Below are 13,031 nucleotides of genomic sequence, written 5' to 3' on the forward strand. Positions count from 1 at the left end.
GCACTGCCAGGAGAGGATCCTACTGTGGAATAAAGAGCCAGAGGAGCAGCTGCTTTGTAACTGGTGGAAGAAAAGGAAGGATGTGAATACTTTTCTTGTACCTTTTCTTCTTTCAGGCAACAGAAAATACAAACATAACAGGTTTTCCCACACTCTGTAAAATCAATGGTGTCTTTTCTCTCTGGCTGGCCCGGAAGCATCACTGCCAGGTGAAAGGCAGATTGGTCAGGAGGGCACATAGGAGAGAAAAGGACATGCTTAGGAAAAGAGAGACACCAGAAATAGGGAAGAGGGAGGAATCAAATTGAGAAGGATTACACAACAGGGAAGGAGCAGCAAAGAGGAAAGCAAACAGAAACACCCACCAAAGGTGACACTGCTGTTCTTCCATGCTCTGTGCTGTGTAAGAGGAAGTTTAGCAAATGCTTTGAGGAAATACAGGATCTCTGACCCATGATAAGGCAGACCATTACTGAAACTTGCCAGTATGTTATTTATTCCTTCCTTCCTTTGCTATAAACTCCATGTGCTTCATAGATTGTGGTTAGGCCATTTCTGCAAGCACAAGCTACTTCATTTATTATTCTGTCTTGCAGATTACTTTCTGTAACGACCAGAGAAAGCTCCTTCTGCTGCACAGTTTATATCCTAAATGTAGTGCTTTATCTACTAATTGCCAGCCATAGCTTTTAAAGAGCATTCAGAATTTTAACGGATGGAGCTGGCTTTGATTAAAAATTTAATGTTTTAAATAAAGCTGCGCAATCACATTTGTTTCACAAATACTCCAAAGCAGCAGCAAGTCACCCAGTGAGATTTCAACTGCAGATCAGGACCATCTGGAAAAGAGCTGGTGTTACTTTATTAGTGTACTGTTAGGTTTGGTGACAAGCAGCACTGGCTGAAGTTTCCATGGCACTACATAAACCATCTTTAAATTTTGGAGGTGACCTGGGAAAAGGCACAGACTTCAATCTCAGGACAGGCAGCCTTGAAGAAAGAAACTAACTGAGCACCCTCACAAGACAAGAAAAGAACAATTCCTTCAACAGTGCCATCTGTCAGGAAGTGGATCCCAAACCCCACAGCACAATCTCCTAGAATCACGACTCCACAGCCTACTCACAGCCAAATCAGTTTCACTTTTAGGTCTGGCCCAACTGAAGTACATTGTCACAGTGTCACAAATGCCCCAAACTCATGCACATGAGATATGTGCTGCACAGGAAACATGGAGAACTCCCTGGGCAGAATAAAAAAAGGTCTGGAAACTGCAGAGTCTCTGGTGAAAAAAATAAAAAAAACTCATCAGAATTTAGCTGGCATTTGGATACATGTGGTAGCTGTGAATAAATACACTTTAAGGAACCACCAATGGAAGATCCCCATTAAAACAAAGCAAGAAAAATCCAACTTACATATGCCAGTGATAGCCACAGGGGCTCAGATTTTTTTAAAATTTTATTTAATCAAAGTTAAGACGTGGATAAACATAAATACAGCACAGGTACTTCAGATCATTCTTCATATTTGTGTACAGACAAACTGATGGATGTAATCCCAATGAAAACTGCAGTCAATGAAGTGCATACAGCCTTCCCCCCACACACACAAAACAAACCCCAATTAAAAAAAAAAAAAGAAAACAACAAAAAACCCCACACAATCTCAGCACACACTCTCATTACAAATGATTCATACATAAATAGGTAGAGGGTGCAAACAAGCTAATATGCGAACATGTATAACCTCTCGTTAATGGGAAAAAAAACCAGAAGCAGCCATAATGATTAAAATACATTCAGTTACTGATAACTAGTTGTGCCATACAAGGCATTATCAATAAAAAAAAAAAAAAGGAAATTGTGCTGCAGAGAAAAGCTATATACAACAAGAAAATAAACTGCAAAGTTAACGCATGCATGTTTTATCCTGGAAAAGCACAGCCCTCCAATATTTTCTCCATGTTTGTTATAAAAGCCCTCTGCACTCAACTAAAATTAAAATGATCTTAAAGGATAATACTTGTAAAGTTTACTTAAGTCTTCAGCCACAGAAAACTGCAATGAAAATAATGTTCAGAGTCATTTTCAAAACAAAAAAAACGAAAACAAAAAAATCTATTCATCTGATGACATGCATGATTAAAAGGTCTAGGCAAGATACACTGCTCTACGTTCCTGATGACTAAGGAAAAAAGCTCAAGTCAATTTAATCTGCAGATGGTCAGAAGATTTTTGTATTCCAGCAGAAGCAGCAGTTCAGATCTTCTGGATCTTTTCCCCAACAACTACAGGATTCTCTTTTCTGATTTTCTCAGCAGCATCAGCTTTGTAATTATAAGAGCAACTGTGTACATCTGAGTAACGGTGCATTCCACAGTAAACGTTCCCACACCGACATTCAAACCCTGTGGACAGAAACAGCAGCTTAGACATTTCAACATTCTTAATTACACTGGTTTGCTTTAAATCCTGAATGTGTTCACTCACTAGCAATAAATCTCAGTCACCAGTGTCAATCAATCAGCGAAAGAGCCTCTGCTGCAGAAAGCATAAGAATCACAAGTAATACATTTTTAAGTGATTAAAGCAAGCAAGATTTGACTTGACCATTCCTTCTTATTGCATGACACTCTAGCACAGAACATTTCTAGAGAACTGCTCTTTTGCTATGTTTATGAATCTTCACCGTCCAGAACTCAGCCCTTTCACTGGATCATTGCAAAGCTGGCTAGTGAAAGGCAGCAAACTATCATCCAATTCCTTAGCTCAGCAGACTTCCAAAAGGAAGTATTTGGAATTATGAACTTCAATTAAGAAAGGAGGCTGAAAAACAAAATGATACATGAATGACTAATCTAGCAAGAGTCAGCTGAAAGTACCTTTGACTGTTAATTCAAATCATATCAAATGACCATGCCCCACTTTCCCTTTAAGATAACATTTCAAAGGCCCAAAGCCTAAACAAGCCTAAGGAAACTGAAATCAGTATTTCTTACCAGTCAGTCCAACCTTCTTCCTGCACATGAAACAACGATTCTTTTTCTGTTTTGGTTTGTCAAGCGACTTGTCCTGTTCTTCAGGTGTAGGCTCTGCATTCTCTGACACTGAAGCTGACATTAAAAATGTTAATAAGAACAGTGGAGAAAAAAAAGTCTGTCTCTCCCCTTTTAAGTCCTACAATAGTCTAAAGCTCATGTTGTACATTTGGCCATTTTGCTGCAGCTTCCATGTCTCAAGTGCACTGGTCCCTCTGCAGCGACTGAAACTCCCTCCTTCTAGACCTTTGATATAATTTAAGAAAAGAAATCACAAAATGCTTAAAAATACCACAAAAACAACCAAAACAATAAATATTAGGTTTAACAGCAAGATTCAGCACTGTCAGATTTGTGAAGAAAATCCAACAGCCAAGTGTTTTCCCCACAGTGCTACTCGCCAAGATCCCAAAATCTGCTTGTAAGAAGCACTCTATGTAACTGGATCAGTTGAGCCAAACACCCTCTTTTAAATCCTGAATCAACATTATTTTTGGTGAAGACTGCAACATGGAGGCCACACAAAACATAGTGTTTCAGAACAATCTCTACCACTGTGATGCTGCTGCTCTTGCACACCTGTAAAAAGCCTACACAGGACACAGTCACTACCTGGGGCAAGAAACATCAGCTCAAGAAACCCAGACTGACAGGGTAGAACTACACTGCCCTGGAGTCCAGAAGGAAACAGGTAAAAACCTAATTTTAAATACATTTCTCCTAAGGCATCTTTCAGCCTACTTTAGTGCTCTCTTACATCTAAAAGAAACAGGTTATAGGTTGTGTGGGAGAGTAGGAACTAGTAGTAGTTGCCTGAGTCAGGTAAAAATAGAAGTTGGCTGGTTTTCCTCAAGTATTTGCACATTCCTTACATTACAAACAGAAATAGAAACAGAAAAACCCCAACTTTATTTCAAGAAGGGCAAAGAGCCAACCTCTGCCTACCAGACATAGCTAGACCACAGCAGGACAAGCCTCCAATGACTAAGATACACAGAAGTTGGGAGTATTTGCAGCAATGAACAAAAGCAAGCTCCAGCTGGGAGGAGTGTGGATGGAAGCAGAGCTAGAACCAGTGCAGTGAGGAAGGGAATACAACAGCAAGCTCAGACATTTGTCAAGGAAAAAGCTGCAGGCATTTCTGTGCAGCTGGACTTTTGTTTGTCAGAGACTGTCAGATGCAGTTCTGTGCTAGCTCTTCACCAGCTGACAGCTCCTCTGCATGACAAATCCAGTGGGGTTTTTCATGTGCTGCTATTCTGTTCTTTTTTTTTTTAAAAAGGAAAGGGCACTCATCACTTTTGCTATGTATCAAAACACTGTACTAAGCAACATCAATGGATAGCAAGATACCTGATCACCAGCAAAGACTTTGCCTGAGGGGACAATATAGTCCACAGGTTAATCTAGCAAAGATACTATTATACACAGTCTATTAAATCCTTCTAACTCACCACCTATGTTACAAGCAGAGCTTCTCTTTGTCGTGAAATTTATTGCAATTCATCGTTTGGAAAAAAGTTCAGTGGCTTTAAATGGCTGTTAAAGGGCACATTTCTGAGTGGGCATAATACCAAAAGGATTCCAAGGTAAGAACCAAAGTCAGCGAGGACTAAAAGAGGTAAGATAAGTACCAGAAGGGGTAAGACTTACTTAAATGAACTTTCGTAGTTTTACACAAAACAGACATTGCAGTGTTTATTAATTCATTAAGACAAATTCATGCCATGAACTAACATCCTCCAGCTTGCCTTTCCTGTTGTAGCAAAATCCAGTTACCTCAAGGTAAGTTTCACTAAGAGCCTCTGTAACTATTAGCTAAATTTAGGAAAACCTGTCACTCCTCCCAGCATAACAAGGCTCTCACACACCCTTACTTACATTTTCTTTGTGCGTATGGTTCTCACATTAAAAAGGTTTAAAAATATTTAAGAGCTGCTGCTCAGTGTAGAACCGAGTGGGAAGGTTCTTCTACTTGTACCTACTATAATAACCATAAATTTTAAGTCTCAATTTGCCAGAGGTTTGAACCAAAATCCTCTATGACAATCACAAACATCCCAACCACTTTAGATGACCATGTGCCAGTGTTCAGTCTATCAGCTGCCTGTGATGACCACAGTAGAACAAAGCCAGGTAAGATGCAGTACTGCCCCGCTTGGAGCTTGTAGGAAATATGTTTGGACTTCATCTGGATTTCAGGATTCTGCTGCCTGCTTTCCTTGAACCAAGCCCCCCCTTCCTCCAGCTCCAGCTCTACCTGCAGCTAAAGAAGAGAAGCCCTGGCAGCACCAGTACAAGCTGCCAACTAACCAAAAAGGAGTAAGGTATGAACACAGTCAAGTATTTCTGGAGTTGGCAAGTTGGGCTGGCCACTAGAAGTTCCCTGATTGACAGAAAGTGTTCCTAGCTGACCAAAACAAGCAGAGCCTGCATTTCCTCCCTCCTAAAGGCACAAGCTTTTCCTCTTGCTTTGCTTGTGCCAATCCCTGCCTGAGCTTCAGTGTGCTCTGACTGACCACAAAAACAGCACCCCCATGATAAAATGCACTCCAGCCTCTGCACCCCTGCAGGCACAACAGCAGCTCTCTGTGTGCAGCAAGACACCCCTGCATTACTGGGCAGAGATTTTAAAAGAAAAAGCTTTCTTATTCCTACAGAAGAGCACAAACAGCTACATTTACTTCTTAAGGGCATTTCACTAGGCCTAGGAAGAAGAACCCCCGCACCTCCAGAGGAGTGAAATGTGAAGTTAATCCAAAGGAAAATATCACTACTTGTGAACATTTTAAACTGACATAATCAGCCTAAAATACACTGTTTCAATGTTAGGCAGTGGCAAAATAAGTAAGAGCACATTCACCCACAGAATTGAGTTTAATCTTTGTGTTGTATGTTTCCTCTCTCCCTGGAGCATTCACCCAGTATATCAGGGTATCTGGTATTATTTTATACACTTGTATCACAATCATAGTCTACCTCTGAGTCCCTGGTACTATCACAAAAGCATCCATCAATTCCTTTCCAGTACTGTATCCTGAGGCAACCCTGATAAGGCCCACTGAAGTTGAAGCCATTAGTTCAATTGCATTCATCTTCAGTTCAAGTTACCTCCACATAAAATTCTGTAGCAACCTAATTATTTTAATATCAATTTTTTTAAACTTAGCTTGAACTTAACTGTTTTACCTCAATAAAATCCAGATATGTACAAAATCAAGTGGCTCCATTTAGAACAGCCATATATATCTCTTAGTTAATCCAATCGAACTTCGTACTTTGGTTTTTCAAATAATAACACCACATGACATGAGTGATGGCATTCTGCAATGCTAATAGTACATGCTCTTCTCCAATCCACAAAAAGCTTGAAAAATTACAGAGGCTGTTCTCATTCTCAGAAGTTTTCAGTCTCAGAGGGGCTGAGAGTCCATCTGTAAGCTGGATTTATACTTTTAGCCCCTTGTTCTTCAATTGTTGGAGCTCCATAATATTTATGGTGGAGTCTCCTCCTGCCTTCCATGACAAGCTTCGTTTACCTTTAAAATCCTCCTTAAACTAGAAGTGTGAATCCTAACCTGGATGGTTTTAACTCACTTACCCCAGGGAAGTGAAGCACCTCTTTACCTGCTTGCAGGCTTGCCTGGAGGCAGCCTTGTTAATTCCTCTGGCTAACAAATCAGGAATCCTGACAGGCTAATCCTAACAGGGCCATCATGTTGAGCAATTGTGCTGGGCACAATAGCCCAGGAGGTAACTAAAATGACTTGGAGAAATGCTCAGAATAGAAGAAAGGTGCTAGAAAAGCTGGACTGTACTTAACGAATTTCATTTTAGGTAATCTTTAAAGGTATGTTCATGGTATTTAATAACATTAAAGTTAAAAAAAATTCTATTACTCCCTATCTTAGAGTATCATCATACAAACACTAGCTCTAAAGCCTAAACTTATTAACATATTCTGGAGTTTTCCTCTATTTCTTCTGCAATGCATAAATCCAACAAAGACAAATCTGAACTGCTCTTTGGGAATTTTATCCCTTGGTAGCTTTAGCTTGACTGCAAACAGCAAGGACTGTGTTCCACGCAGCTCAAGTCTAATTTATCTGTCTGCTTTAGAAAAGTAATAATAGTAATCTAAGAAAGCTTAATTATTCACCCAGTCTTTCATTCAATGCTGTTGTAGCCTGGTAATTTTTGTTAAATGGCAAGTTAAGGGGACCTCAGCTGAACACAATACATTAACTTACAGCAGCAGCATAGAACAATTTGCCCCAGAATAGACATTCCCACAAGGCAAGATTTTATCAAAATAAAAACTGACATTATTTCTCCTGTTCCCCTACATCAACAGAAGTACTATTAGACACACTTCACTCTAGGACCAACCAGCACATGGCTGTGACCTTATCTCTCTCTAAATGTCAGAAACTTAGGCAATGCTAAAAAAACCACTTGGATTCACATGTTTGTATTACATGCTTGTCTGCAACCTAAAATTCAAATTCCAAAGAAAAAGAAACTTCAGGATGCACAGCTGTGACACCAATTCAATGAAATCCCTCTCAGCATCCATTGTAAGCAGCTTTCCTTCCAAACTTACATTTTCAAATCAAAATGCTTTAAAACTGGAAACACTACATTTCCTATGATTTTCAGTTAAGGGACAACACAGAAGGAACTCTTAAGGAAGTAAGGCTGGCCCTGCCAGAGAGTTATAAATAGGGATGGTAATTTAGAACTGCAACTACATGCTGGTGATGTTCTTAGTTTAGAAAAAGAGGGTACAAAGAAAAGGACAGAGGACACAGCTGAGTAATCTAAACACCTGATACACTTTGACCCTTGAAAAACATACTGTAAAATGCAGATCCATCCCTAAATTCAAAGCTTCTGGTTGAGAAACCTCATAAGGAGAATGAGCTTGAGAGGTGGAGAATTAGAAGCAGCACAAATTTATCCAAGTGGGTAAGAAGAGAGACATGCCTCTGAAAACTTGCTGGGAGAAGTATTTTCACAGGCCCAAGTCACCTCAGTGCCAGGGTCAGTAAAGTATTCCCTCTGCCTCCCAGTGAAAAGTCAAAACTGAGACAAGAGCTTTCAGATCCAGAACATAAATTTTCTAACAGGTATTAGAGTGTATCTTTTCAAGAGTAAACACATTACTAATAATTGACACATCAAAAGGTTAGTAAAAGTGGTAAAAAATTGAATTAAAAGCTTTTTTCCCAAATTTATGTAACCAAGGAAATGGCCTTACTCAGCACAGTAACTGACTAATGACTCTTATATTCCATTTTACATAAAGGGACAGGTCAGGTTTAGAAAAGTATCTGAGAAGCAAAACTTTGATACCAGAGATACAACTTGTAATTCCATTTAGACATTCTAAATATTAGTTCTTTGACTGTATCTGTAAAAAAATACACACTTCTATGTTTAGACTAGTCCACAGAAAAATAATTCTCCCCACTAAAACCTAAATTGTCTCAGCAAAAGGCAGAATACTTATTGACTTACCTTTAAATATCTTTTATAATGCCTATAGGTAACCAGTCTGAACACCCTTTTTATATTATCTGGCATTTTTGCATCTCCTAAAAAATACTATTAAATTTTTTAGTCTTAATCTCTGAAAGTCTGCACATAGAAAACAAGAAAAAAGGGAAAAGAAAGTTTACATTGTACTAGAAGGTAGGATTTTAGGCCAGTATGTAAACTTACTCAGCCACTGCCCTTCAAGCACACATAGCCTGTGGTTTGGTAATTTTATACTTGATAAAGTAAATTTCAGTAGTTCAAAATCTTACACCATGTAGTTCAAAGGTGAAAGGTTCTTTTATAAGTGTTTACTGTTTATGAAAGATACTGACCCTGTTCTTGCAATGGCTATGTCAAACACCCTAAATCACAAATATGCTCATAAACTTCTGATATGTGCTGTAAATGGTTACTCTGAGAAGTAAACAGATACTCAAAACTCCACTTAGATGCAATAGCTATGGCATAGAGACAGAACAGGATGTTGCTCTACGATGTGCATTTCCAACACCAATTAACTTGTTTATGGCAGACACTGACATCACCAGTTAGAGTTTCAGTTTCACTTGCCCTTCGAGAAAAGAAACTTTATCCTTATTTTGCCTTCTGATTTCACAGAATATCAGGGTTTGAGAATCAGCCATGTCTTGAACAGTAGTGTATAAAGAACAGTCAAAGTTTAAAAAGCACTATTCATAAATTCTGTCCCTGAAAACTAGGCACCAACCTTGCAACTCTTCTGTCTCAGGTACTGTTTTGTCCACAGCCGTACTATCCGGTTGGGATGATGCTACAGATTCTGTTAAAAGTGACTGACTTGACACAGGGCTGTGGGGCAAAAGAAGAAAGTTATGTTTTTTATGATGCATTTCCACATCCTTTTTCTGTAAGAGATACATTTGGGCATCTCTTGATGAAAAGGTATCCCAGAACTTTTCACTCTGAAGTTGTTTCTGTAACCACTTAAAACTGCCACAATCTGAACTGACACTAAAGGTAAACTTTTTTTTTTTAGTTCATACTGAATGCAACAGAACAGTTCCACTGTAAAAAAGGAAAAATATTTTGGGTAGTTTGGCATACCATCATTCCACTCAGAAACAACAACGCAACATTCAATATGCAAGGATCTTTATAAGTCAGCAAGATAATTGTAGAGGAGATAGTTTCAGTGTTCTGGTGATACAAACAAGAAAATTGCAGCATGTCAATGTTTCCAGTAATAATAAAGCTGCAGCAGCTGCACACAGAACCCCTTGGATTTTCACAATGTAAGGTGGTGCAGGCCAAACTTCCCAACCCTTTAGGCATACTGCTAAATCACAGCATGGCTGAACACTCACCAATGAACACCCTGAGCAGTTGAGAGAGAGTAATTCAACACTAACCATCTCTCCCAGCCAAGCTGCTCATCCAGCAGCTCTCCTGTGGCATAAGACAGAATTCAAGACCCAAGCAAGAGGTAGCACTATCTCAGCTGCACTTTTTTTTCTTCCTTTCCAGTGAGGGATTCACTCTGAAGGCAAAATCCAGATTATCCAGCCGTCCATGAACCAGCACTCCATGGCACAACCAGAGCACTGGAGTTGCAATTTTAGTTGTCAAGAACTGCATTCAGGTCTTGAACAGCCCATCTGGCCACCTACAAAAGGGCATTGTCAATTCATTTTATCTGTCCTCAAGAGTATCGTAAGTTTGAGCTATTTCCAGAGACTGAAGTTGAAATCCTGCTTCTTTATTTTGAAAAAAAAAAAAAAAAAAAAAAAAACCAGGAAAATGACACTGATTTTTTTGAAGTGCAAGTTCAAGAGCAACCATCCACTCATTTCTCCTGCAGCCAGTAATCAAGCCAGTGATCAGTGAGGTACTTCTACTCTTTCACGGTTTTACTGAAGTTGAGAGAACAAGGGCAAGGCACTGTAATTGGTTCACATCTGTGCATTGACCTGGATGAACTTTTTTTCTTTTTACACACACGAGAAGAGTTGTTTCAGGGTAAGATATGTATTTGCTACCCCAACTAGAAATCTCAGAATGGAAAGACTAAATATAGCATCAAGCATGGCACCTAGCTCTCAGTTCATATGCAGGATCCAAGCATGAGATAACACCTCCTATAAAAAGCCAGGGAGCAGAAACAATCTGAGCAGAATCAGTCAACAGCAACTGATGAAATCACCCTCACTCTGTGTTCCACTACATTCATTTTTTAAAAGAAAAGTTGAAATGAGTATTACTGCAAGTTTAGCAACCATAGTATGTAACACACTAACACTTTTCACTCAAAAAAATTTCCAAAGCACTTAAGTTGCTGTTGGTTGTGTCATTCTAAACTGAAATAGAGCCACTAAATATAAACAAATATTTAGCTTTTACAAATGGAGAGCACTTAGTAAGTCTGAGTGATTTACAAGAGGACATTATGTATCCTTGAATAATCCAGATGGAAATTACTTGTTTAATATGAGATCAGTTCAGTTGCACAACTTGTACCAAGAGCTGTGTCTTTACCCTGTTCCAGTACTCTCCACTCCTTGCAAAGCAACTGGCTTGCTAACACATTATCATACATTTATTTATGAGAGCTCTAGTAAACAGCTCCCTGCCATTTTACAAAATCCTCAAATTTCTAGGATGAACAGAGTTCTCCTTTGGTAAATGTACTGCAAGTTGTGGAAGCAGAAGAGCAGCCAGACAAATCTCCGTAGAACAGAAGCTGACAACTTCTATTTGAGGCTAAATTCTAAGGACAAATTTCCATCTGAATGCCAGATGAAGCACAGAGATCTGCTAGCATTCACCCTGAGATCCCATGCTTTAAAGTTAGCACTGAAATCCTACACCTTCTCCTAATCCTAAATTCCAGCATTTAATTATGCAGGATCAGCATACTTCATTGAATCATTTTGACACAGATTTCTCTGTAAAGACACAGAGCAGATTGAAGCACCTTACCTTGGCTGCATAGATGGAGTCGATGTAGAATCTAAAGTGGACTGAGTTTCCTGGGCACTGCCCTCTGTGCACTGGACCGGTAAGGACTCGGTGATACTACTGACAGAGGCTGCTGCAAGACACACACCCAGGGAAAATGTGTTACGCTGCTTCCTGGGATTACAAAAGTTACACATTGCATTTACTCTTTGACCCCTATGACACCAGCCAGGAAAGTAATTGAATCTCTGCCTACACCATAATGAAATGTAATTCTACAAAAAAGTAATTATGTTTGGCCATATTTTGATCTCTTTCCAGCCCCAGGCCTCCAGAACTTACACTGCAGAAAATTTTGAAGCCGGAGTTTTAAAACAGTTACTATTTTTTGCTAATTAAAGCATCTACAAGAAGCCTTCTCAGCATACACTGCTGTACTCTGACATGAGAAGCTGGTGTTTTGTTTAAAAAACCAAGATGGATCTGTGAGAACACCAGTATAACATGTCAATGCCAACTCCAGATGCATTTTGAAGGTGCAGAACCCAGATCTCCAGATTTCAGTAGAAGCTATTGCTTCAGTTTAAAAGGCTAGGTTGAAGGGAAGGCAACACTGCACAGTGCACTGGGCCAAAAAGAACAGAAAGTATGTGAAGTTAAGGAGAAACTATTGTTGCCTTTTCCCAACCTGGAAATTAAACTCAAGATAATTTTAGTAAACAGGCAATATGAGAGCAGATCTTTATTTGAAGGCCTTCAGGGGCAGTTATGGGAAGATGTCCACAAAAGCCCCAGAAGGCCTTCAAAAGGAAAAGGCATCACCAGCAAGTGTTTACAATTTAATCCTTCAGCATGAGGCCACAGTGATAAAATACCTGTACTTAAAATGCTTTTCAAAAACATTCCCCAAGCTCAATCCTACCTCTGTCAGTAATTTCAGCAAAATATGTTGGTGTAGTGTTTTTTCTGCATTTTTATAATTTCAAATCAGAAACATTCAAATGAATACAAAAGGTATTAGTGAGAGGCTACTTCTGAGCAGATTAGTGGCAACACAACTCCATTATGAGCATTCAATCCAAGCTCATTCCATGAGGGAAGATGCTGGAATGAAACGGTTTGCACTAACGCTCCAACAATCAGTATCTGGACATGGCCACGAAGCTGCTGCCTGCTGGGTCAGGCTGAGCTGTTCACACACACATGTTGGGGTTACTTACCAGGTGGGCTAATTCTACCATTGCTGTTCTGCCTTTGAAGGTGCTCTTTGTAGCACACTGAACACATGCCATTTGTGCGAGGATTCCCGTAAAATCCGCAGCCAGTGGAACAAAGCATAGGCACTTGGCTGCGGTTAGTTTCTTGAGCCATCCTCCCTTCTTCTATAAACCTGAAATTGATACACACAACCCAGTATTTAGAGGCCTGAGAAAACTCTTCTTTTACAGCTGACATTTGAAAATCTGCAATTTCCTATAGCTCAGCAAAAAGACCATCCAGAAAAAATGCCTTGTGG

General features: G+C 39.5%; 1 protein-coding gene across 3 annotated transcripts in view; it reads right to left on the bottom strand.

Moving 5' to 3' along the window:
* Nucleotides 1–1,419: 1,419 nt before the first annotated feature.
* Nucleotides 1,420–13,031, bottom strand: part of ZFAND6 (zinc finger AN1-type containing 6) — a 36,298-nt gene continuing 24,686 nt past the window's right edge. For all 3 annotated transcript variants that reach the window (XM_056499814.1, XM_056499813.1, XM_056499812.1), the window contains exons 2-6: nt 12,736–12,905; nt 11,537–11,648; nt 9,309–9,409; nt 3,002–3,115; nt 1,420–2,410 (exon numbers count right to left, since the gene is read on the bottom strand). In XM_056499814.1, the coding sequence (XP_056355789.1) occupies nt 2,262–2,410; nt 3,002–3,115; nt 9,309–9,409; nt 11,537–11,648; nt 12,736–12,886 (627 nt within the window). In that variant the 5' untranslated portion in view covers nt 12,887–12,905 and the 3' untranslated portion in view covers nt 1,420–2,261. The remainder of the gene's footprint in view (nt 2,411–3,001; nt 3,116–9,308; nt 9,410–11,536; nt 11,649–12,735; nt 12,906–13,031) is intronic.

The sequence above is a fragment of the Oenanthe melanoleuca genome, chromosome 10 (genome assembly GCF_029582105.1).
Source record: "Oenanthe melanoleuca isolate GR-GAL-2019-014 chromosome 10, OMel1.0, whole genome shotgun sequence".
Lineage (NCBI taxonomy): Eukaryota > Metazoa > Chordata > Aves > Passeriformes > Muscicapidae > Oenanthe > Oenanthe melanoleuca.